General features: G+C 43.3%; 1 protein-coding gene across 1 annotated transcript in view; it reads right to left on the bottom strand.

Moving 5' to 3' along the window:
- CSMD3 (CUB and Sushi multiple domains 3) overlaps nt 1-27,650 on the bottom strand; it is a 2,836,509-nt gene that overhangs the window by 1,345,960 nt on the left and 1,462,899 nt on the right. Inside the window, exon 15 of the mRNA XM_085605076.1 lies at nt 20,441-20,635. Within this exon, the coding sequence (XP_085461202.1) occupies nt 20,441-20,635 (195 nt within the window). The remainder of the gene's footprint in view (nt 1-20,440; nt 20,636-27,650) is intronic.

Raw genomic sequence — 27,650 nt, 5'->3', positions numbered from 1 at the left:
CTCCACAGAGAGCATCTAGCCTTTTTGCCTGTACTACAATTGTTTGCAGGACTTTTTCTACACAAAATTAGGTTTTCTTGTTACTGATAATAAATGGCAGCAATGCTTATTCTAGTAGTTATAATTCCGATATCATTAGAGGATAGCGATTTAAAAAAATATATATATTATATAAATCCGATTGACTTCCAAAGAAATGGGTGCCAGCCATTTCTCTGAATATAATGTTCATGAATAAACCCAGCCTGATCAAATCATGCATCAGAACTAACATTAGTCAGGAAAATAATATACAACTTTAAAGGCCCATCACATGACATAAAACGTGGGCAACCCGGTTTTGTCAAAATTTGGTTGTAGTTGCATGTGTTAGTCCATAGTTCATCTTACATCTATGTGAGGCTATTTCCCTTTATAATTAGTCAACATTCCAATTTGTCGGCACGTGTTCCATTCTTCACTAAATGCTTAGAAAATAAAGTAAAACAAGATGTAGATTGTTTTTAAATCACACCTTCTTGACCATTTATTGATGAATTTTATTTTTTTTCAAACAAAAATATCTTTACTTTTCCTTTCATGATTTCTGTTAGGGGAACATGCACTTCTCTATACACATTCATCCGTTTTTTAAGTAATTCGAGTTTTAGTGCAATAACGTCACATGTTCTCCCAAGGATGAATGCCCGAAGTACTGCAAATGCCCTTATTCTGTCTATATTGATACAATGCAACCGAGCATTTGCACTATGCGACCGTGAACATATGGTTTAGATGGGCATCTCCTCTGTGTCTACCAAGAAGGACAAATGCGGGGAAATAAATGCAATTTATAGCATGTAAAGACTGTCAAATGTTGCAATGAGCAGGAAAATAGCCCAACATGCTGCCCGTTTTAGAGTACTGTGCTTTGTGCACTGGGTATCGAACGTTCCAGATGAAAACAGCATCCGGGTTGGCAACAACCCCTCCGCTTTCCATATCAGTCTGTGTTCATGTAGAGAAATTGACGGAGCATATCATATTTATTCATGAAATATTTCCTAAATGCAATAATTGCCTTGATACCATCTTACCCTCTATACAGCAAAACGGATCGACCCATTTTTCTACTTGATTTATTTTCCAGACGTTAAACGCCTCCAGACAATTTTGAGCCTGAACAGACCCCAGACTGTTCTTTTTACTTCTAAGAGAGCTCATCAAAGTGACATTACTGGTGTATGTGCTCTTAAATAATCAAAACAGCATTTACTGCCTGATGAAGCAATCAGCGGCATAGTGTATTAAGTCTTCATTTTGGGAAGTTTGTAAAATACCAAATTTACTTTCACTGGTTTTAATATCATCATCAGACAAAATGTAATGTACAAAACCGGATGACGAGCACGCCGAGCGCTTTAGACAATTTCCAAACACATAAATAGATCATAAAATACAGGAGCATTCTCACTGAACTATTTATTTTGAAATGTCAGGATTAAAGTTTGAGGAAACTAGGCTGTTAAACAACTGCAAACTATGAGTCCGTAGGTTACCATCACCAATGTATGTAATGTAAATACGATACATGCACTGTTTAATACATGTCCATAATAATTCCATTATTTGGACAAAGCAGAGGATTAGTGAAGGTTTTGTTCTGTCCTTTCGGGGAAGTGCAGCTTATTTAAAAGCGCTGGAGGACGAGCAGCGGTATATGCACCAGGTCACACAGAGAGTGGAAGTGATAACTAGTTGGTGCTGTTGGAGAAGTGATTGTGCAGCAAGAAGCGAAGGTCCCTCTGGGGAGAGGTAAATGCAATTGAGCTTCCTGGCGCGAAAGCAACGGGAGTCCCAAACATTTCAATTATATGTGTGTGTGAGGAAAGGGAGTACTGATTGAAAAAGAATAGTGTTAAAGCGCTAATTAGTTTGCTATGAACAATGTTTTGCCTGCTGAAATGCTCACTGCAACACGCAGTTCAGAATATTTTATCTTTGGTGCTTAATAATGATGTTTTCAACTTCTAATGTAGTGTAAAAGCACTACTTCTTTGAGTAAGCTAATCACCTCTTAAATATATTGTTGCAAATGCAAACTTCTAGGCAATTTCCAATGAACAAGTCAGTTCTTATATTGATCAGGGTTGAGGAGTTGTGCTGTAGTTGGTTGGTTGATTAGGTGTTGCTGCAGATTGTTCTTCGCACTGAACAATATCTATTTTCTCACACGATATGCTTTTGCTGTACTTATTTATAGGTCTTGCCTAAGCAGCGCATGCGCTGTCTCTACGAGACATGGTGTATTCAGGATATGGGCCATAAAAGCTCCTCCCATTTTTAAGGACTGCCCCTGTTACATGTGTTGTTACTCAGAGCTTGTGAGCCCTAGTTCTTTCTTTAAGCTGGAGCACTCAAGACCCACTACTCATGGTTTACAGAGCTCTGTTGTAAACAGGGCTGTAAATCTTGCCACATTTGCTGTGCATTCAAAGATCGGGGTCTGTTTTGGCTGCAGCTGCCTCCGCCTCCCTCCTGCTTTTGAAATGCACAACCTGGTGTCACGGTCCCTGCCTTCGCATGGCTGCTGCTGCCTCCGTCTCAGAGCTCAACAAGCATTTGCAATGCAATAGGTCTCACATTTGCGAGAGTTAGAACTATTGGCTTTGTAAATGACAATGCCTTTCATGTGTTTTGAAAACCTGCAAGCGGTGCGTACACACGCACTTTGTACTTATAGTCATTGCTTATGAGAAGCAAGGCTAGCAGTAACTCTGCCTCTTTTACGGCCAGCCTTGCTTCTCATAATCAAGGGCTTTAAGTACAAAGTGTGTGGTCATGTACCGCATGCAGGTTTTCAAAACACAGAAATGAAAGGCATTGTCATTTACAATGCCAATAGCTCAAACTCTCACAAATGCGAGACCTATTGCATTGCAAATTATTGTTTACTTTATGACTAAACGGTTAGCATTCAAGCATGGCTGGTATGCATCGTCACTTTTTCAGATGTTGGTTGTGAAAGGTAAGGCAGCCCAAACTGCCTGCAGAAAGACTGTAATACTGCAGTTTACTTTCACTTTTTCAGATGTTGGTTGTGAGAGGTAAGGCAGCCCAAACTACCTGCAGATAGACTGTAATACTGCAGGCAAATACAGGTGCAGGCCGCTGCGAGATACACATGACATTTCAGAGTTATGTAGCTGGCAACGACAAGGTAATCTTGGCCACAATGATGTCTGCATTTGGATCATCTAGTTGTAGATGATTTTTTCTGTGAGCACTGGTGATTCTCTCTAGGCACTGCTGGCATTTGGAGTTTGTGTCAAGTGACACTATCCAGACTTGGAAACTAGGCCATGCAGGACCCATCTGCTTGGGATGGTACCGTGTGGCCTCCTTCTGCCAAGACAGAGAAATTTCCAAATATCCGTCCAATTACATTAAAAGCACTCATGTTAGCAGGCGAATAGGCCACACTGTCTGGCTGTCGTCAGCCAGGGTTGTATGCATGTATGTTTTTTTGGTGTTTCTGTAGCACAAAACTAGCTGGTTAGGAACAGATCACTGTACAGGGAGCAAACCAGAGTGGGTATACATAGGGAGGAGAGGACAGAGGGAGAGGGTAGAGCTAGTGGAAGGGATGAGTAGACAGGCTATTTTAAGTATTGTTCTTTGAGGAAGGAAGTTCTCGATTTCTTCCTACTCTTTAGGAGGGTAGTGCTGTTCTTATGTAGGAAGGATGTTGTTCCTGAAACTGGGTGCATAGGATGAGAAGACTTCTTTTCTCCACCCTGCAGTATTTAGTCTCTTATCTGGTGACGACACATTTAGTCTGTAATCTCTCAATGTTGGAGCTCCTCATCCGGTGTCTGTTGACCTCTAGATATTGTCAGTTTGTTAGCCAGGCAGACATGGGTCTTGGTGTGAAAGTGATGCACCTGGTCTTAAAGATGATCTGCAGTTGCAGAGGGAGTCAGTGCAGATCCTTTGGTACAAGGGTGATGTGGCACAACTTATTCAGCCCCTTAATAATCCGTGCTTGTAGCAACCATGCATTTCAGCAGAGTAGGGGTGGTCTCTGGGATGCTTTGACCCAGGCATTGCCTCCATCTAGGGCTCACTCTGTTGTTCTAATGTCTTCTCATGGGTGAAAAGCTTTCACTTTTTTGTAGAAGGAAGACAGATAAGAAATTCATTTCTGTAATCACTTACAATCTGGTTAATTTTGTCTGCCAAACTTATTTCCTAGATTCCTTGTGGAAGCTTTACATCTTGCACCGTGGGTTCTGAAGATAACAGACTGCTACTGGCAAAGTACCCAAACTCACAGCATTCACAAACTCACCTCTGAACAAAGGGCTGGAGAAAATCTACTTTCAGGTTGGGAAGGGGGATAAGGATAACACACTAGCAAACTCTGTGGCAGTGGAAAAATAAACAAAAAAATGTACATTTGCATGGTGGGATTGCCTTTCCCCAAAGCAGAGTTCTCCAGTGTGTGTTTAATCAGAATATCAGTGCTAGGCCTGGAAATACATCCGTGAGCCGCCAATCTACCCTCGGTGTCGGAGCCTATCTCGCGACGAGATGTATGACATTTCTTCATGAATGAAGCCAAATAAATGTAAGGGATGGCAAAGCAGGGCCGCCGCTGCTCTTTGAGGAATGGTAAGAGTACGGTTTGCTTAGAAAAGGAGGGAGAGCGTGATGTCTAGAAGGGGAGTTCATATCGTGCGTCTTTACCACAGGGAATGTCTCATCTGTTCCAGGAATCAAAAACAAAGCGCAGTACACGGCCAAGTCAAATGGCGTGCAAGGCAGTTTGCTAAATCTTTCAAAGGCTCTACCCCTTTGGTTCATGAGCCAGACATCCTTAGAGAGCTCCTCATTCTTCCGTTTGTGGAGAGAGTTACCCTTCCAGTAGAGGTTATCAACACTTCTTACCTCCACCTTGTGTGTCCAGCAGTGCAAAGGGCAGTCTCTGATGCCATGGAAGTGGTCACTGTTCTGAACATTGTTATACAATAGTGCGGTTCAGCACCACCGGGACTTCCTTTGTGTTGATCCCCTTGGTAAAGGACATGTGAATAATGGTGCAATCTATCCCCAAAAATAGGAATATTCTCAGAGAAAATGGGATTTGGGTGGCAGGTGAAGTCGAACTGTCAATAAATATGTCGGTGTTTTAGTGCCTTACAATTTAGGCGAGAACCGGGAAATCACAGCTATTGCCCTATTGCTCTGAGCTACTGACTCCATGGGCTACACCAGGGACATCATTGAAGAGTCACCACCGATTAAAGTGAGTCTGGGATTTTAAAACATAAATCTTTCACTAGCATTTGCAACATCCGATTGTAGAAATGTTGGAAAAAGTCAGAACCACAGCAACTAAGATGGGATGCACTACCAAGGAGGAATTGTTATGTAAACCTTAATTCATCAGTGACAAAATGCATATGAAAATGTTTTATCTCAAACACATCTGTGGTTGTCAGTGCAAACAGATTTCCATAAAATGTGGTAAGATAATAAAAAAAAGGAAACTGTTGGTTACTTCTTCAAAAGAATGCGTGGCACCTACCTTCCTAGAGTGCCAACACCGCCCACGGGTCGATAGGTCACTTCGGCAGTGGGGGCTTTCCTGGACATGTGAAGAACAGGAAGCCTGCCAGGCTGCCAGCTCTTCGCGCCACCATGCTTGATTTTCACGACAGCACCGCATGGCCCATTTCAGTTGCATAATTAAGACCTATGAGGCGACGCAGTCCACTTTTATTTAATAGATAACTGAAGCAAATGGTTCTGTCTTTATAAATGTGATCACAATGTTTAGCTTGCTAAACTAGCAGCCTTCTGACAAATTAGACGTCAGCTGGCCCATCGACCCATCAGCGTGCTCCGCTCAACAAATCACTGGTCCTCGTGACCGGCTTGATAATGATAGTGATTTACCCACCCGCGTCTCTGCTCATTTACTAAACCCGGCAAAGGCTTTAATGAACATTGCCTTTTTATGCGAATACAATGGTTCGCTTGCCAATTGACATCGATTCCCTTTGAGGGAAATGGAGGTGGTGTAGTGAAGCTCGTTTTGCATGGGGAAAGCAACTTGAGACAATTTCTCCAAACCTATAGACTGCTTCCCACCACACTTGCCTCGTTTCTAAGCATTTTAAATGTGAATATTTGTAAGTAACAACATCGAGTGCTAATTGCCACGCAAGATGACAAACAAAATACCAGCAAAACTCACAAGAGTACATTAAAAGTTTAGTTCCCAACAAACGCACATTAAAAGAAGTTAAGTAATAAAATGTCCCCCATGATACATGGCCTCACCGTAACCCAGAAGGAAAGAAAATGATCCAAGTCTGCTCATTAGTGCCAAAGGAGCCCCTGTGATGTACCACTGTAGGAGGTAGTCCTTCAGAACCTCCCAGGTGGTCGCGGTAAGGTTGCATATGTGACCTCCCAGGGTGGTCCCTGTTGGGCCGTATAAATGACCCTCGGCTGGGTTAACACAGACAAGACCAACCTATGGATGACCTTATTCCTCGCGAGGCTACTCCAGCTCTTCAAATTTCCCAACCTACTTGAAGAGTGGTTACGGGTGAAGTCATGATATGTGGGGCTCAATTGTATGAAACAATCTATATGCAAATTAGTTTTGGCAGCAGGTTAAACACCAATGCTCCGAACACCGTGAAGGTGCAGATACTTCTAAATTCATCACAGTTGCTCTCCGCCTATCCCTAAAAACAAGGTGGTTCCAGTGCTTAATCTTAACTAGTGGTTTCCAATGCTAAGCACTGGCCCTTAATCATAAACACTGGCGCTTCTTTTCATATTCACATTCATTTATGGTAGGCACAGGGAGATTAAGTGATTTTCCCAGAATCACAGGATGTTGAGCCAACACCGAGACTCGAACCTGGCTCCCCAGCTCTGAAGTCGGCAGCTCTGGCCATTACGAAACATCCTCTCCAAACTTTCATGGTTAGTGGTTGGTTGTGTTTTGGGCGGCACTAACAGGAGAAATGGGCTTGTGCAAATTGACCACTGGGTGATAGTTTAATATCAGTTACGGCTTCTTATCAGGTTTGTAATGGGCCTCAAGCTTTCACATAAAATTGGCAGATACAATGTCTTATGCACTTCGAGAATCTCCACGCCCTAACTGGATACATAAACATAATCTAAGTAAGGTGGTGTTATAAAGATGCTGGAATAACTGCCACAAAAGAAAAGGTTGAGTTAACATGGATTTGGTAGTAAGCAGCCAGGACAAAGATTTCTAAAACAAAAATGTCCAGAGGAAAATGTATGAAAAATTAAACACATTTTTATAATTTGAATAAAGCAGGTATAGGAAAAATGTTAGAGGGCATGTGCAGGTAACTGGGCACATAGGGCAACAGTGATACTTCATTGCTGTAATGCAATGTGAATGGACTCATATCTAGGAATAGCTGGGAACATTCCTCTAATTTCAGCATTACATATAATAGCACATGTGGCTCCATGCATCTCTATATGCACGGAACACCTCTGATCTTTTCAATCATAATCACTGATGTAGGAAAATGCCTCCTTTTGCATGATCTTTCTCATTTTTGGGAATGATGAAACTCTGTTTTTTTAATCAGTGCATTGGGACTCTGCTAACTATGTCCCAGTGCATGTGCTCTGACCCCTAAAACATGTCAACATTGTTATAGTGCTGAATGGCATATTTAACTTATCTATAAGTCCCATAAGTATATGGTACAAAGTGTACTTTTGGCCTGTAAGTCTGCAGCACTTATTGTGCCACCCACTGAAGTGGCCAGGAATCCAGTGGCACAGCGAGCAAAGGACCCACATCTTGGCATACCCATTCCACTTGTCACTTGATTAAAGCTAGCCTGGCTGATGAGGGATGATACCCTGATACCGGTCCCAAGATGCTTGTTACTGGTCCAGGGAGGACCTGGCCTGGCAGTTCAGGCTGGATTGTTCCCACAGGGAACAAAGTCAAGACTGATTTGCATCTGTGGCAGTGGGCGAACGTTTGATTTGTTCAGCATTCTGCCCATCATCTGCTCTTTCTGCTTTTGTCGCCCTAATGGGAAGTGTATGCCCATACGAGTGTCTAGTGTTCCCTGTGCCACTGCATTCAAGCTAACCTGGTAGATGCGAGGTGATGCCCCAAAACTGGTCCCAGGATGCTTGTTTCCGGTCAAGGGAGGCACCAGCTTGCCAGTTTGGGCAGGACTGTTCCCATGACGAGCAGGGTCAAGACTGATTTGCATATGACTGGGCCCAAACTGGGGTAGTGTAGTGAGCTAAAGAACAATGGATATAACCCAGCTCTCTTAACTGGGATTGAGTGTTTGATTTGTTAAGTATTCCGTTCAACATTTTTTGCACAGCAATTTTCACCCTAAGTCAGATGGGTATGCCCAGATGTGGGTCCCTTGCTTGGTGTGCCACTGGATTTAAACTAGCCTGGCTAATGAGGGATGATACAAACCGGTCTCAGCATGCTTGAACTGGTCCAGGAAGGACCTGGATTGGCAGTTCAGGCTGGACTGTTCCCATGAGGAGAAGGGTCAACATTGATTTGCATATGGCTAGATCCAAACTAGGGTGGCATAGGGAGCAAAAAAACAATAGATTTAACCGAGATCTCTTGACTGAGGGCCTGTGTTTGATTTACTCAGCATTCTGTCCATCATTTATTGCCACAGCAATTTTTACCCTAAGTGGGATGGGTATGCCTAGACGTGGGTACCTTGCTTGATGTGCCACGGAGTTCAAGCTATCCTGGCTGATGAGGGTGATACCCCGAAACCAGTCACAGGATGCTTGTTTGTGGTCCAGGGAGGACCTGGCTTGGCAGTTTGGGCTGAACTGTTCCCATGAGGAGCAGGGTCAAGACTGATTTGCATATTTCTGTGTCCAAACTGTGCTAACGTAATGAGCAAAAGAATGATGGCTTTAACCCAGAAATCTTGACGGGGGTTTGATTTAATCAGTAACTTCTCCATCATTTGTTTCAGCAGCAATTTTCACAGTAAGTGGGATGGGTATACCCAGACTTGGGTACCTTGCTCGCTGTGCCACTGGAATCAAGCTATCCTGGCTGATGAGGGGTGATACCAATCGGTCCCAGGATGCTTGTTTCTGGTCCAGGGAGAACCTGGCTTGGCAGTTCCGCCTGGACTGTTCCCATGAGGAGCAGGGTCAGGACAGATTTGCATATGGCAAGGTCCAAACTGGGGTGGCATAGTGAGCAAAAGAACAATTGGTTTTACCCTGATCTTTTGACTGGGGGTGAGTGTTTGATTTATTCAGTATTCTGTTCATCATTTGTTGCCACAGCCACTTTCAAAAAGTAGCATCTCTAAAGCATTAATGTGAAATAGAACTTCATCAGTAAGTAGGATTTATCACTACCATTCTGAACATGCCATGTGCAACCCCACTCCTTTCTGATCAGGAATTACCACTTAAAAGTATATAAGGGAATTCCCAATGCTAGCCTATGATCGGAGTAGGCCTCACAGCAGGGAAATACGAAACAGGCTGTTTGTTACTACCAGGACATTCAAAACATAAAAGCACATGTCCTACCTTTTACTTACACAGCACCCTGCCCATGGGGCTAACTAGGGCCTACCTTAGAGATGACCTATCTATAATAAAAGGGGAGTTTAAGTCTTGGCAAACAGTTTTAAATGCCAAGTCAAAGTTGCAGTAAACGAGTGGCAGGCCTGAAACAAGTTTGAAAGACTACTTCTGTGGGTGGCACCAACAGTGCTGCAGGCCAACTAGTAGCATTTCATTTACAGGCTCTGGGTATATGGTATACACATTTACAAAGGTCTTGCAAGTAAGTCAAATATGCCAAACAGGTGTAAACCACCTGCCTTGTCTTCAAGGTTGTTTCCCTAGTGTGCCCTCTAAAAAGTATCCAGGAATGAAGGTGCAGCTTGGTGGAAAGCCAATCCATAGCTAGTCCCCACTCCCTGCAGAACCCCTTCAATTCCTCCTCACTGTAAAACAACAGTTCGTTGAGATCAAAGGTTGACTCTCCATTTTGGCAAGGTACTAAACTACTGGTGCAAACAAGAGTACCAGACATAAGAAGATGAAGCAGGAGTACATTTAAAAAAATGATCGATATGAGAGAACAGGAGAAAAAACACATAATGATCTTAGTGCAGGGGAGTAGAGGAACAGTGAGTTACTGTGGTATCGCATAAATGTAAGTCCTATCCTCACTTCTGATCACCAAAGTTAGAAACGGGCAGTGTTTAATTTGACCAGGTGGTTTCCGGTGTTCAGCACCAGCACTTAATCATCAACACCAGTGCTTTTCATGAGCACCAGTTAAGGACACAGTAATTCACGGGGATATTAAGTGATTTGCCCAGAATCACAGGCTGTTGAGCCAACGCCAAGACTCAAACCTGGTTCCCCAGCTCCGAAGTTGCCAGCTCTGGCGATTACGTCACATCCTCTCCCAACTTTCATGGTTAGTGGTTGGTTGTGTTTTAGGCGGCCCTAACAGGAAAAATGGGCTGGTGCAAGCTAGCTCCTGATGAGAGCCTGGAAACAGGGTTTTGGTTGGCTCAGGCATGCACCCCAGCTTAGCAGAACCCACCACTCCTGTCAGAGTAAGTCAGAAATACACCAAGATAACCTGTGCTTATCCTCTGGTAATTTGGCCCAGAGCAGGCAGGCTTATCTACAGAGGCAATGTGTAAAGCATTTGTACAACACACTCACACAGTAACACAATGAATACACCACAACAGAAACTCCACACAGGGTTATATAAAAATAGGTACTATATTGTACATACCACATTAAGGTCAAAACAATATAAATCACATAAGGAGTGCATTTAATGCAGGATTAAAGGAAGGCTCATGTGTTGCAACAACATGAATTACATAATCAATGCAAGAGATGGAAAATTAAAGAAAAGCCCATATGTTGCAAACTAAATGAATCACCTACTCAGTCCAAGCAATGCAGAAGTAAAGAAACAATCACAGGTAATGCAGGATAATCGCTTCCTACTTTTGGTTTGGCAGAACACAAATTCATAGCAATAACAATTGCATAAGTATCCCTAGGGGGGTCTTGCACCATAGACTGAGTGTTCTAAGGCTCCCTTAATTGAGTTCCCCAGTATACGACATGCTTGACTAGAAGGGGACGTCCCTCATACCAGTCTTGTGGCCAAAATCAGCTGGGGGAAACAAGTCTTGGCACAGCTTAGCTGCCTGCTTCATGCAGGTTGACTGTTGGCACACGCAGATCAATGTACCTAAAGTCCGAGCCTCAAATGCCCCCCCAATCCTGCGATGTGTCCACAACCCTCTGGGGCCTCACAAACTGCCAAGCCTCTAGTGGCAAGCCCGCCCAGTAAGAAGCACGGGACAAGCGCATGGCTCATTTAAGCCCCAGTCACCCACCGCATGTATTGTCGGGACGGGCCCAATTCTGGGGGGCCCACTGGCCACAGGAGACCTTCTGAACAGCACTGAGGACACTTGCAGGAATACTGGTGGGCCCCGGGCATGGGCCTGTCTCTTCAAATTCCAGTCACACTTGGCTGGTCACACATGGTGTCCTAGGAGCGTAGCTGGGCTACTGGACCTTGTGTGCCTGGCCTGCCCCTGGTTGCTGGGCAGTGTGTTGCGCTGCAGCAATTCGTTCTCTGACAGCTGCCGTCTTCATTCACCACCCGCTGCGGCAAATACTAGTCATGCAGCAGGAGGCGGAGGTGCAGCATGAGGCAGCAGAGAACAACTGATCTTTGCCACAACACAGCACTGGGATCTGCCACGCCTGCTCTCCCTGCATGCACTGTGATTTAGAGGCAATTTTGATCCTTTTTCTTCTTGGCCACAGAGTCCCATGGCAGAACAAATGTGCCATTTGACTTTGCAGATCCTGAGACCTCTTGAACAGGGGGAAAGCCGACAAGCTCTAGGAGAACCCTTGGGGGCACAACGATGTAGCAGACTGCAGGCTGCCTCATTCAGATAGGTGCAAAGTAGCAGTTCCTTCCTCAGTCCAGCAAGCAGCAGGCCAACACAGCCAAGCAATCAAATAAATGTTGGTTTCTTTTGGCAGCACAGCAGTCCTCCTAGCAATGTGCAGATGTAGAGCCAGCAGCATCTGGTTACAAGTCCCACGCAGTGTCTAAAAACAAGGAGTCAGAGACCCAATACTAATCCTCAAAAAAATGCCTTTTATATAGGGGGTGAATTCAAAGGAGCCCTTAGAAGTGTGCAACAATCCCTTACAGCCCAGCCCTGGCTCCAGATGGTCAGTAGGTAAATCAGCCGTTTGTGTGAGGGCAGGACACAACCTATTGAAATCTAAGTGTGAACTACCTCTCCATGCCATGGAAGACTATCAGTATGCAGATGAATGCAGATGTATCCCCTGTCACACCCAGCCCTTCCTGTGTTGTGGCTGTCTAGAGAGAATGCACAAAGAGCAGCTGTCACACAGCCCAGATGTGTATTGGAGACAGGCTGCTAAGCACAAAGAGCTATAAGCACAAAGAAATGCCCACTTTGGTACTGTGGCATTTCTAAAATATTTATGCGAAATCCAACTTCACCAGTAAGTAAGATTTATCACAACCATTCTAAACATCCTATCTAATTAGGAATTACCACTCAAAAGTATATAAAGGAGTTTCCATTGCTAGCCTATGAGAGGAATAGGCCTTACAGCAAGGAAAAACAAAATAGGCTGTTTGTCACTACCAGGACATGCAAAACAGAAAAATACATGTAGTACATTTTACTTACACAGACCCCTGACATAGGACCTTTGTGTAATAAAAGGGGAGTTTAAGGCTTGGCAAGAAGTTTTAAATGCCAAGTCAAAGTCGCAGTAAACTGTACACACAGGACCTGCTCTACTAGAGATTCAACAAGCGGAGCAGCTTCCCCATTGTACCCCAATGCTGCAGTTACCCTTCACCTGTTTGAAGGTCAGAACATCATACATAGAAGTATCGTCTGGCATAAATATCATGTCCCAAATATCATCTGGGTGCAAATTTTCGATTATTAACTCTAATGAGGTGATACTTATGAGTACTTAGATTCAGAACATAATATTTATTTCAGAAGATATTCTGATATTATTATTCTTATACCTCCTCCTCCACCTGCCTTAAGAGCAAAGTTCCCACCAGGCCTGCTCTAATAAATATCCTTTTCCACTCTGAGGCCCGCTCTTGACATCTGTGACCTCCTATCTGAATCCACTTATTTAGTTCGCCTCACAGAAGCATACAACAGAAAAGACCTAGTAACCTCTTTTGACCACCTTCTTCCTCTGAGCAATAGAAACATCCTGAAGAACAGAGAGGAGAAGCATGGGGAAGGGTAGTATTTGTTTACAGAACAAAGATGCCCTGCATTTCAATTAACATCATGCTCTTACATTATTTGAGGGCATGGGTATCTACTGCACCATAACCCCCAGAATTTATTTGCATCTCAGCTAGGTTCTACCACCTCTACATCACCTGGAAACAACCCCAAATTTCAGGACACATTTTTGAATTCACTCTCAAACAAAGCCAACAATAGTGTTGTGGGAGATTTCAATTTGTGGGTAGACAGTCCGAGAACCAATCCTGCTATTTACTTCTTGAAAACATGAAGATTCTGTTTTACGCACGGTGATCAACCCTACACCCGTATTCTGGAAATCCTTTTCATACACAACTTTGAAATTTGGAAGTGCCTCCTCCGGGTTGGTAAGACCACTTCTTCATCTCCATCAATTTGATTATTTCTGCCTTTCAATTTGATTATTTCTGCCTTTCACGTGCATCTGGTTTCATAATCATCCACCATTCACATTAGACATTGCAGAGATAGGTATTTGAGTCTATCCTCAGTGTCTCTATACGTAAATATCCCTCATCAACTGACACTTACTGACAAGCTCTTCCTCAATAAATCATCCGCACTAGAAATTATGGTTGATGGCCAAAGTAGGAAACCCAAGATGGGCTTTTAATCCTCCAATATGTTGTTCAGTAGAGATCTGACTAAGCTGAAACATGATAACGAAAGCCTGGAAATGCAGTGGTACAAGACAAGGACTGAAAATTATAAGGACGGAAAATGATCTAATTCTGTACAAGAAACATAGAAGATCAATCAAGAGAAGCAAAAATAAAAAACATATTTCTTTAAACACATACAGAAGGCATGTAACCAGTTGAAGGAAATCTTCAAAATCTGCAAAAAGCGGCCCTTGCATATCTTAACAACATTGCCAAGTAACCCTCCAGTTCCTCAAGTCCAAAATGACAATAAATTGCAAATCTCTCAGCAACAAACTTTAAGTGCCTCTCTAATATCCTATCTCTCCTCAGTTACACTTCAAATGTTTCTGAACTGCAAAGGGTCTAAAGATGAATCTCAAAACAAGGTGTCCAAATCTCTTATGGAGTGCTTACAGATGCATGCCTCCAAACGCATCGTCCTCTCTCATGGCAGACACGAATAACCCCAATAAAGCCACTCTTCCCTCTGGTACCGTTTTTGCCCTCCAGGAACATACCAATCACTCTCTTATTGATTCAAAATGCTGTAGATTCAGAAAGGACTGCAAGCAATCGAGCTAACTCCAACCTTCAATTTTACTACAAAATCATGAGGGAGGTGACAAGACTACTTCAAGAGCATACACAACTAAACTACCCTCTCCACAACAGCCAGTCTGGAGTCTGTCCTACCAATGGTACTGAAACAGAAAAAAGCAACGAGTCCTTCCATCCTTGAAAGTGGACAACAAGCCTGCTTTTCTACTGCTCAAAACAACTAAAACTTGTACACTGTTAATCACTAAACTCGGGTGGAAAGACTTGAACCCTGGACAGGTACATTCTGTATCATATTCAATAGGTCAAATCAAGTCTCACCAACAACACTCAAAAGTAGGATCTAATCATTTCAATTATGCACACTCACACTGGTATACACAATTCCTAAAGAACTATTTGCACCTTTTGATCAACATCAATATATTTCCCCTGGATCAGAACTAAGCACATTTTCAAATGTACGCTGATAGCACACAAATCCACATCAAATAGGAAAATGGTCCGGAAAACCTAATCAGCATCTTGCCTTGGGGATCACATGCTCCACTGATTGAGGGAAAGTGTCCTGTTCATGAGTGATCCAAGACTGAGGTTTTAGTAATTGGAAAAGCAAGCCTGATCCGCTACTCTTTACCTGGCCCTTAGTCCTTGCTACTCAACTGCTCATCACCAAAGTGCAGAGTTTGAAGAAACTTTTTGACCCTGATCTCACTATTGCCTCCACAAGAGAACACAGAGGCAAAAGGGATTAACACTGTAATCTGGTATCCTCAATAAAATCATTGATAGCCAGGACAGATTCCAGACCAGGTGGTAAGAAGGTGCCTTATCTTTCTCTAGTCTGACAGAATCAACCTCACTTTTACAGCTCTCCACTAGATACAAGGATGGATTAAAGACCCTGTGTGCCACCCACAAAGTACACCATGGCCATAGCCCTGCCTACAAGCAGGAAATGGTGCCACTAAGTTATTTCCAGACTAATCATCCTCCAGTTGCTTCAAGCAATGACAGTTCAAAAGGATGACATGTGAAGGCAGATCACAGAATAAAGGAGTTAAATTATGAGACACAATCATCTCACACTTGAGATCTGAACCCAACCTCATGCAGTTCGTTAAACTGCTGAAAACTGAACTATTCAGACCAATCCTTAACTGAAATCAACACAAAAGAGGATGAAGTTTGACATGAATCTCTAAGCATCTCTGATTGGAGTCCAATTCCTCCTTCCACCAAAATATACTTTAGTTCTACCAAAACGTTCAAAACATCAAGACAACATGGACTGCTTTATTTAACCCCTTCAGTGCCCATGACGAGCTGGACTCGTCATGGGCCGCGGTGGCGCTGTGCCCATGACGAGTCCAGCTCGTCATAGACCCCGCCCGCTAATACAACGGCCGGCACAGGGCGGGGAAAGGGGCGGGCACTGAAGGGGTTAAAAAAACTCATAAAAGGTTAATAAATACAGCATTAATGTCAGTGAGAGGACTATCAAAGAATCATATTGCTCTATGGGTCTTCAAGTGTATCTGCTACATTGCCAATATATATAAGTTGAACGTGTCAATTACAGTTCCTTGATCTAAAAATGATTTGTGGTTTAAGCTCAAAGAGCTTATTGTATTCACAAATAACTTGGCTAACAAAATGCATTGAAAATGTGTACATTTAATATAGTAGATCAACATTATAAATCAAATATGTTTCAGATGTTTGAAGGATTGTCCAGATTCCTCAGGCAAGAGCCTGCTAATCAACACAAATTAAACATTATAATGTGTGCAACCACTGAATAAACACTCTCATGGACCATCCACATGACCTATGTGTCGTGGAAATGTACGTTCACAGATTTATCTTTTTTCTTTAGAACAGTATGTTTCCATTGGAAGGAGTTTGTCATTCTCCCCCTGAAACACAATGGTTTGCCTTCCCGTACCACCAATGATGTGCACTTTATGGCACCATTTTAAGAGTATTTGTAAGGGTCTTTATAAAACAGAGAAACCATGTGACATGTTTGCGACTACATACAAAATTCTGAGTTCGTAAGAGTTTTATGCATTTTTTATGATCTCCAGCAACACCTTTTCGCCGCCCTTTTCACTTTGACATACAATTAGAATTTCTGTCATACTAAATTCAATATCAAGACATATTTTCCTGCAGATCCTGATTCTGCAATAAGGAGCTAAAATGTATTCCAGCGAAGGACTTCAATGCTCACTTAGGTATACCGGGACAAGGACTATACACAAAGCAATTTACTGGGTCAAATAGTAAGTAAGCCTGGGCAAAGCACTACGCTACGCTCACGTAGTTTGCGAAGTTTGCGCTACTTCGCACTACGTGAATTGCACGTAGCACAGTGCAAACACGTGCAGCGTAGCGTTGCGTAGTGCAGCGGTCATTTTTTGCTTGCTCGCAGTCCTCAACGTCAAGTTGGCGACCGCGAGCAAGCAAAATGACATCCCGGCGAGACTTTTTCCTCATTCGCGATCAGCAACATCAAGTTGCCGATCGCGAGCGTGGAAAATAAACCTCCCGGTGAGATTCTCAATGCGGGGAGGTCAGGTTTCTCATTGTGAGTGGTCGCGTATGCTCACGATGAGAAACTACCAGTCCGCGTTGAGAAAGCTGCTGCTCGAGTAAAAATCTACTCGAGCGGCAGAAAACTACAGCTCGCACTGTGCAAGATGCCGTTTTCAATGCTTGCAAGTCAAGTCAAGTCAAGTCAAAAATTTGTATAGCGCACTACATACCCAGAGGGTTTCAAGGCGCTTAGGAAGGGGAGGAGGATTATTTGTCAAATATCCACGTTTTAAGCTGCTTTCTGAACGCTAGGTGGTTCTGGGTGAGGCGAAGGTAAGCGGGGAGTGAGTTCCATGTTTTAGCAGCCAGGTATGAGAAGGATCTGCCTCCCATGGTGGTCCTGTTGATGCGGGGTACAGTGGCGAGGGCTTGGCTGGAAGAACGAAGTTGGCGGGAGGGGGTGTAGAAGGACATTCGAGAGTTGAGGCAATCTGGTCCGATGTCGTGGAGTGCTTTGTGTGCGTGGGTAAGCAGTCGGAAAGTGATTCTCTTATTGACGGGTAGCCAGTGGAGGTCTTTAAGGTGATCAGAGATGTGTTCGTTGCGTGGGATGTCTAATATGAGCCTGGCTGAGGCGTTTTGGATTCGTTGGAGTTTCTTCTGGAGTTTAGCGGTGGTACCTGCGTAGAGGGTGTTTCCGTAGTCCAGTCGGCTCGTGACCAGAGCGTGGGTGACTGTTTTCCTTGTTTCGGAGGGGATCCAGCGAAATGTTTTTCTGAGCATGCGAAGAATGTTGAAGCAGGAAGAGGATACGGCGCTGACTTGTCTGTTCATTGAGAGTGAAGAATCCAGGATGACTCCAAGGTTCCGTGCGTGGTCTGTCGGGATGGGTGCTTTTCCGAGGGCTTCCGGCCACCAGGAGTCGTCCCAAGCAGAGGGGGATGTGCCTAAGATGAGGACTTCTGTTTTGTCTGAGTTCAGTTTCAGACGGCTTTGTTTCATCCATTCGGCAACTTCTTTCATTCCTTCGTGTAGGTTTGTTTTGGCGGTGCTGGGATCATTGGTGAGGGAAAGGATCAGTTGAGTGTCATCCGCGTAAGAGATGATGTTGAGGTTGTGTTGGCGTGCGATGGCCGCGAGGGGGCTCATGTATACGTTGAAGAGGGTGGGACTGAGTGAGGATCCTTGAGGTACGCCGCAGACGACTTCAGAGGCCTCGGACTTGAATGGAGGAAGGCGGACTTGCACAGTGCCGGATGCTTGTCCGCACTGTGCAATCATTGAAAACGGCATCTTGCACAGTGCAAACAGGGTACTACGCAGTCCGCGAAGTGCTACGCGTAGCTCGCGTAGTACGAAGTGCACTTTGCATAGCTACGCGTACTTCGCGAACTACGTCCAGGTTTAGCAGTAAGCCTATTCTCATTTTGCTGGGTCTGCTCCTTAGAAAGCATGTACATTGAGACAAATCACGGCTCAAAGATTCAACTGACTGTACACACTGCTGAATTACTGCAGGTGTAATCCAAGGGGTTAGCCACATTGGAGAGCAAAGGAATCCATCCTGTGGTTAAAAATCTGAAGTAAAAAGTATGTAAAATGTTGAGCCTTCAAATGCCTGAATACATGTGATGCCTTCTTCATGTGATTCTTCACAAACACACTGAAGATGTTTCTACAGAGGGTGAATATACCATTCTAGTCCATTGGTTTTTTCTATGTCTAAAATTGCATATGATTTTTCTATCTGTATCACAGCCTTCATCAATGGTACAATAGTAGATACATCTTAAACCTAATGACCATATCGTTTTGTAGTTTGATAGAAGTCTTTGGTCGGAGTCTGGTCTTAGAAGATAAAGTAGCATTTCTTTGCCTTTGGAACAAGGCTGGGGAAGGAATATTAAACTATTTTAAAATTATTGCAGGAAGTTAAAAATTTAGAACATCATTTAATTGCATACACGTTTTTCCAGGAATAGAAATTCTGCCATTCCTGTTATTCAAAAATGTGCATGTGCCTTTTCTAAAGAGACCGATTTTCATAAAAAAATGAGTCCTTTAGTATTATGACATTAAAGCAAACAAACTGCTAGCGTAACTTTTAAAGACATCAAGGCAAACATATTTCATACTCGCATTCCCAGAATTATGTGTTTATCCTGCCCTATTCCTCAGCCCCTTGAGTAGATAAAGCAATACAAACACAATCTATGCCAATATCTTAACCTTCCCCTCACTGACAATCTTATCTTGCATAGTCCTACATCTAGTCTTGAGCTCTTAAGAGAACCTACATTTGAATCCTCCTAAAATTATGACTAAATTCACATTATTATTATATAACTCAGGGAGGGAGAGAGAAGCTTGGATCCATTCAGCTTCCGATCAGAGGTAAGTAATCAAGGGGAGAATGGATCACTTGTACCTGTATTACCAGGGTCAGGTGTGTTGACCAACTTAAATCCCTCATTCACGTACAGAAATGGTAAAGCGGTATATCTTGATTCTCCGCTTATCTTAAAACGTGAAAGCATCATCATTGGGTCTTTTTGACAAAATGCTTTCCTCCACCTGGAGGTAGACCAACTGGTGATAGCAGTAGTGATCAGTGATAACGATAAGTTAGTGGTGCGCATATAGAAAAGTCACTGTTCTGTAGCACCTTGTTGTCCATGTGAAAGGTCAACATGTTTCAGCACTTTACTCGCCCATAGTGTCGGGGTGATTTCTTCAGGACCTATATAGTAAGTGCTAATCTTAAACACTCTCTTAGGGTAGGTAATTAACTCACCCTTCTTCTTATTTGAGTCAGGTCATTAGTACCTATAACTCTACGTTTCCAGATTAGGACTTCCTCGGGGGACCGGCAGGCATTGTAACCTGCTTGTATTACTGCTTTGCCTGCTTGTGTTCGCTGCTGTGACGGAGGGTTTTTTAAGTTGGTCAACACACCTGACCCTCGTAATGCAGGTACAAGTAATCCATTCTCCCCTAGATTACTTAAATACATATTATTCCATAAAATAAAAGGAGCAAGAATCCAAGCACAATTACAGGACACCTTAAAAAAAGTACAGTCAAGTGATATATGCATGTATATATATATATATATATATATATATATATGTATATATATATATATATATATATAGATAGATATAGATATAGATATATATACAGAGAGAGAGAATGGATAGTCTGGTAAATATAATTACATATAATTTAAACATGCAAAAGAAATGAGAGATGTACTTAAATACGTTTCCGTACCTTCACATTTAGGGATAGGACCACTCCACATGACCTTTCCATCCATCAGTATGCATGTTATTGTTTCTGAACCTTGAGTTTTAATAAATCCTTCTTCACAGATGACAGAAACGATGCTCTCAAGCTGAAAGTTGTCACCAAAACGACGAGCATTGATTGGTATTCCCGGATCAGGGCACTCATTGTGTCCAAAGGCTGAAACCAAAGAATACTCTATGAGAATGTTCTTGAAGTTGCAATTCAAAATTTACCAAGAGTTAACAATAGTAAGATTGATAAACTTGATATATTTTTGGAAACATGATGCTGAAAAACGTGTAGGAATTGTTTGGCAATCAGTTTAGTGACTAACACTGAAGCCGACATTACACTCTGCAGTGGTTCACAAACAAATGTTGAACATCTTAAGAGCAATGACTTTCTGGTATTCTGAAACCTTTTCCAGTTTACAACGTGTCCAGCCACATCATCCCACATCATCCCAGACATAATAATATTAATAATTCCAGATTTATAAAGGACAACTTATCACCCCTGAGGGTATGCAGGCGCTGGGGGCTGTCGGGGAGATTAAGTGAGATATTGCCCAGAGTCACATGATGCTGAGCTGAGCTGCCACCGGCGCCAGGGATCAAACTGCCAGCCCCATGCTTCGGCGTTACCTATTCTGGCCGCTGCACTCCACCTCTCCCTCCAGACGTACATTAAGAATGGTTCATGAATTCATTGGCACACCAGAGCATTAGCATTGCCTCTGCAGTCAATTGTACATGGTGTATTATGCCTGTTAAAAAGCCATCATCTTTGTGGAGTGACAGAACTTCTTCTATTGATATAGCCACAGGATAAACACTTTTCCTGAATAATAAACTCCCTTTCTTACAGTTGCACCAAATTTGGAGTGTTTTGTTCCCCTTACAATTTTAGAAATGGATTGACTCATGTTCTTCACAGCAGTAATTCTCTCCAATCTTGCAACACGTGGTTTTGGACCCTGAAGTCTCATTTTCACCAGTTCTGCATCCCGTGCTGTTGTGTGGAGAGTGTTGCTGTACAGCACTGATGGAGTTACTGCCCCACCTCCCTCTACCAAGTAACATGGGATTCTGGGCCCTGAAGTTCTGTTTTCACCAGTTCTGCCCAGGGGGTAGGGCAAGCGAACATAATAGCTCTGATGGAGTTACTGCCCCGGCTCCTCCAATCAAGCAACATGGGATTCTTGCCTCTCATGTGCCTATTTCACTAGTTCTGCTTCTCTCAATATTTCCATAGCAGGAAGAGGTTAGGCAAAAGTTTGTTAATATCCACAAACTCACTTTTTTGTTGGTGTTCACAGACTCTGAAGTTAAATCATGCCTTGAAATTCCCATTCCCTATTCTTTCCAAAGGATTTAGAGAAGGATGTAACCAATTATGTGGGTCTATAATGATATCACTTCAAATCCAAGATTAAATCATTTCATTAGTGCTAAAGATGAACTTAGCAGATAAGAAAATGAGCATGGCCTGGATAAAACAGAACAAACCATAGGGAAACAGGAACATTGTGATTACAGTTTCTCTAATAAAAATGTTTAAAGGGAAGGTTGATACAACCAGAATAGAAAACATTTACTCACAATTGTAATATAAGAGCACATTATTAAGCTAACTCTCAACAACATTTCAAAACTGTTCTAGAAACATTGAGAAAAATAATAGTCTAAATGAGTCACAAGTAGTGAGTTTAAAATGCAAAGAGGATCATTTTTTTTAATTTGTAGATGGCTTGTTTGACAATCTTGCTGTTTGACTGCCAAATTTAGAGTGCTTCAGCAGGCTCCGCTTTCAGAAACCTTTATCCAATAGCCCACCTGCCACAGAGTCAAATGTCAATGTACCTCAGACTGGTCGCCAGAATTTGAATAGCACTTCCAAAGTACATTGTTTCCCTTCAGGACCCTCAGTGTGAGATTACCAGTGACACAGAGTAATAAAAGAAATGAGCCATGTTTGAGAATTTGCTGTTGAAAAACAAAAAATCTTGGCAAAGCGGGAGCTTCAAGCCTGGTGTCCCTGTGGCAACCTGTAGTGCCTTCAGTGAAGCCGCCTTCAGTGGAGCCGCCTTCAGTAGAGCCACCTTCAGTAGAACCACCTTCAGTAGAGCCACCTTCAGTGGAGCCACCTTCAGAGGAGCCTCCTTTAGTAGAGCCACCTTGAGTAGAGCCTCTGCATTGATGGCTCTGATGAAGGCACAAAGATTGCCACATACGTAGCAGGAATCTCTAAATTTGGTGGGTTATTCTTACCCAGGGTATCAATAGCCTTTGCTGACCAGGTAGACTGGAGAATAGAAAAGCAGACTTTAAATCTCCCCAGCAGGTTACTTGTGATAAAGTGAAAGGCCCATACAATTATGGGGTGCACTGAAATAAAGGATCACAACTTGGCAAAGGATAATAACATATAAATGAAAGCAAAAACATTCAGCGGCAGATAAGGGTTTTCATGAGAGAGAGAGCTCTATTGAGAGCTACTCTAAAACACTTTCATCTCTTTTAAAACCTTGATGAGAGGCTGATACCAATGCGATCCTGGGGTCCTTTTCCCCTATAATGATCACTACGATGTCGGGCTTGGCTCTCTTCAATTTGACATCTCGGCTAACGGTTTCAATTCGTGAAGTATTTCACAAATTCTTGAATGTTTCATTAAAAAAACAAACCACATCCGCTAGTGCTGCCTGTACTGGTACCACAGTGTGTCGTGTGTTCATAGCTAACGAGTAATCTTTCTGATGGAAAATGGGATTTGTTTGCTTGCAGCAGCCGTGTACTTTAATAATTTAGAACACAAAAGGGGTTTTTATTTGTTTGTCCGTAATACTGTAACATGTATCTTCTTTACACCAGTTCTCACCCGTATGAACAGAACAGACTGAAATGGTTATTTAAGATGTAAATCGATAAATTGTAGATGTTATAATAGTTGTTAGACCTGGCGTCCTTGGCGTGGTTTCCCCTGTCTTTTTGCTTCTGCCTCCTGTATTTTTGACTGTATGCTGGACTTCGTTTTTGCTAGTTTTTTTTAACTCTGAGCACTTAAACACTGCTGATCACTGCTAAGGTGCAAGTGCTCCCAGTGTACATTGTGATTATGATTGGTTATCCATGATTAACATATTTTATTTACTGGTAAGTCTGTAGATAAGTGCACTATGTGCGCCTAGGTCATGTAAATCAAATGCTACTAGTGGGCCTGCAACACTGATTGTGCCACCCACATGAGTAGCCCTGTAAACATGGCTCAGTACTGCCACAGCAGTGTCGGCAAGTGCAGTTTTAAGTGCCATGTCAACATGGCAAGTGCACATACATGCCAGGCCCAAACCTTCTCTTTTACTACATGTGAGGAACCACTAAGGTAGGCCCAATATACCCCATGGACAGGATGCAGTGTAGGTGAAAGGTAGGACATGTACTGGTGAGTTTTACATGTCCTCATAGTGAAATACTGCCAATTTAGTTTTTCACTTTTGCAAAGAAAATCTCTTGCATAAGTTATCATTGGAGCTGCCTTGTAACATATTACAAGTGTAACTTTCAATTGGAAAGAGATATAGATTTGGACTTTGGGTTCCCTGAACTCAGAATGTAAATGTACATTTTTCTTTGAAGGTTATTTTTAAATTGTGTCGTTGAAAATTCCACTTTTATAAAGTGGGCACATTTTCTGCTTTACCATGCTGTGCCTCTACCTGCCTGTGGAATCAACGTCTGGTTTAGAATGACAGTTGGGCTGTTTGTGCATTCACTCTAGACATTCACACAAAGGGAGCTGAGATGTGCCCTGCATATCCTGATCGCCCATCACCAGGCTGATGGGCCTTCCAGAGCAAGAGTGGTGGGAGGAGTTGTCACTGACACCTGAATAGGGTTGTGCTTGTCCTCTCACAATGCTGTCTCCACCGCCTGTAGTGTGTGTCTGGAGCCAGGGAAAGGCAGGATCTGTGCACCAAACAGACAATCCTTTCAAGTATGCCTACTTCAAAGGCGAAAAGGGGTATTAGTATTGGACCTGTAACCCTACATCTTTAGATAATTGCTGGATCAAGAGGAGAAGCTGTAGGATGAGAGCTGCCACTCTGCTTGTTGCTGTGTTGTGCTGGCCTGCTGTTTCTGTCTTCGGCAGCGAAAGGATTGGACTGCACTTTCCATCCTGCTTATCAAGGTTATCCAAGGGCTTGTGTGTGCTTGCTTCCTGTTGGAAGTCTTGGGGCATCAAAGACTTCACTTGCAGCCCCTGGACTCCTCTGTTGGGAATTCTGACCTGCCAAGTGGTGCCAATTCCAGTTCTGGCTCCTTGGCGGTTGCTTTGCTGCAGAAAGAAGAAGAAAATCCATGCTGCTACCCTCGGTGCTTGATTTTCCCACCACAAGTTTGTCGTACAGTTGAAAAACCACTGCATTGCTGTGCCGAGGCCGAAGGATCAACGCGGTGCATGTTTGTGGTTGGGTGAATCAACGCCGTGACTGTTCACATTACTCCAAGTTCACCGCAGTCCGAGTCCTGAACACCATGTTTTCGACATCCAACCCGCTCTGACCCAAGCCCAGCTGTACAGCTGAAAAACCATTGCATCGCTGTGCTGGGAGCACGCCTGGGAGAGAGCATGAACCCCAGTATGTTCAGATTTTCCATGCATCGTACCTGTGTGCCAAGTTTCCAGCCCATTGCCCCGCAGAAAGGAACAACTTTCAGAATTTGGTGAAACGCTTCTCCTCGCAGCAAGGAACCGCAACACTTTTCCTGCGTGCAGCAGAACTGACGCCTTCATTCCACTGGGACTAAATATTCGACTGATCACTGTGTTTTCTGATGCTTTCCTCCTTTTTAGCTGATCTTCACCTCAGATTTTGACACACCAGAAGTACTTAGTGCTAAAATCAATGCACCCATAGAGTTCTAGGACCAGAATTGCTTAAAACTTTGAAAAGTAATATTTTTACTTCTGTAGGTTGGATTTTTGCAATTGTGGTCTTGTTTTGTTTAGCTAAAGATTGGTTATGTTTTTAAACTGGTATGGTGTTCATTTATAGTGTTTTCACTGTGTCTCTGTGTGTTTTGTGAGCAAATACTTTACACATTACCTCTGAGACATGCCTGACTGCTCGTGCCAAACTATCAAGGTCTTATCTTGGGTGTGTAACTCCATAACTCTAACTAGAGGGAAGGGTCCTATCTGGACAGGGTGTATACCATTGCCTACTAGAGCCCCCCATTTCTAACAGTAGTTTAATGTTAGATATAAGTATGAGTTCGAATCTTATTTCAGTTAATTTCAAGCAGCTACTAGTTCTGTTTGTGCTCAGATGTACAGCACTTGGCAAAGACAGGGAGTCAAGATCCAAGGAGTGAAGCACCTTTTGTCTGTACATGGGAGAAATAATTAACTTTTTCTAGATAGGAAAGTGATTTTTTGTTAGTTTGGGACTTTTTGTCAAGAAGCCCCCCAAGGACTACTTCATTGAATTTGCCATCCACCCCTTATTGTGGACAAACCGTTGGCCCTATTGTTGTAGGTACATTTTAGTAATCATATTTCTTGCTAAAGGGATCATATCTTTATTAAAGTTCTCTTATTGGTGACTAAAATGCTTTACAGGTAAGGGAATCGAAATCTTGCCTGAGCTCTCATTGATCTCAGTGAAATGGAAAATGTTGTTAATTGCTAGAAACACATATAGATGCTACATATACTACCCTTTAAAGTTTTGAATGGAAGGAAAGAACAGATTTATGTTTTATTCATTGTTCTTGCTAACCTACTTATTAGAAGCTAGACTAGTCTTGGAGACCTTAGATCACCCCCCTTCAGTAAATCCCAAGAATTAGAGAGTCGATGAAGATCTGGAAGTTTGAATTTAATCTGTAATGTCCATACATCCACTGCCTCACAGGATGCAATGATGGGAAAATCTGTATTTTGCCCCTCAAAGATCTCAACTGCTAAGGATTTCTGTTAGGTGATCACATGTTCTTAGCAGTGCGAGGTGCAATAGTCAGTTCTCTATGTCTCAGTCAATCAATCAGGTCTTGTATAGCATGGCTTGTCTCCCGTGAGGGTATCCAGGTGCTGTGCTGCGGGAGTCCAGTCGAAGAGCCAGGTCTTGAGTCCCTTTCTGAAGTCTGTCAGTGATGGTGAAGTTCGGAGCTGGAGGGAAAGAGCATTCTAGGATTTGTCAGCAAGGTGGGAGAAGGAACGTCCTCCGTTGGGGAAATGACTGATATCCTGTGCGTTGTCTGTGTGAGGGCAAGGTGGGCAGTGTGGAGGTTTCTGGGTGGTTGGTAGAAGTTCAGTCGTTGGTTCATGTATGCAGGTCCTTGGTCATGGAGGGCTTTGTAGGGGTGGGTCAGGAGCTTGAATAGGCATCTCTTCTGAATGGGGAGCCAGTGGAGGTCTCTCAGATGCTGGGTAATGTGGGTCCTTTTGGGCAGTTTAAGGATCAGTCTGCCTGCTGTGTTCTAGATTTTTTGGATGCTTCTCATGAGTTTTTTGGAGGAGCCTGCACAGAGTGTGCTGCCGTAGTTGAGCCAGCTGATAATGAGGGCATGCGTCGCTGTTTTCCTTTTGTTGATGCCATTTGAAGATTCTGCAGAGCATGAGGAGTGTAAGGAAGTGGCCTGGGGAGACAGCACTAACCTCCCATTTCATGGAGAGTCTGCTGTCCAGGATTAGTCAGAGGTCTTTTGGAGAGGAGGTGGGTCAGAGTTCTGATGGCCCCCAGGAGTCATTCCAGAGGACGATGTGTCTGCTTAAGATCAGTACTTCAGTTTTGTCTGTGCTGAGCTTCAGGCAGTTGTCCTTCATCCAGGCTGAGACGTTACTCAAAATTGGCTTTTGTGGTGGTGGGGTCAGCTGAGAGCAAGCAAACGATCTGGGTGTTGTTGGCATGGGAGATGATGTTTATGTGGGTTCCGATGATGTCTGCTAGAGGCGTCATGTAGATATTGAATAGGGCAGGACTGAGGGATGAACTTTGGGGGACGATGCAGATGGAGGGCTTAGACTGTGAAGTGAAGGGAGGGATGCAGATATCCTGGGTGCACCCCATGAGGAAGCAGGCCATCTATCTAAGTGTTCTCTTTGATTCCGATCTGGTGTAGTCACCCAATGAGGTTGTGGTGGGAGATGGTGCCGAAGAATGCGGAGAGCTCGAGAACGATCAGGC

The sequence above is a fragment of the Triturus cristatus genome, chromosome 5_1 (genome assembly GCF_964204655.1).
Source record: "Triturus cristatus chromosome 5_1, aTriCri1.1, whole genome shotgun sequence".
NCBI classification, from domain to species: Eukaryota; Metazoa; Chordata; class Amphibia; order Caudata; family Salamandridae; genus Triturus; species Triturus cristatus.
This window is presented reverse-complemented; position numbering and strand designations above follow the sequence as displayed.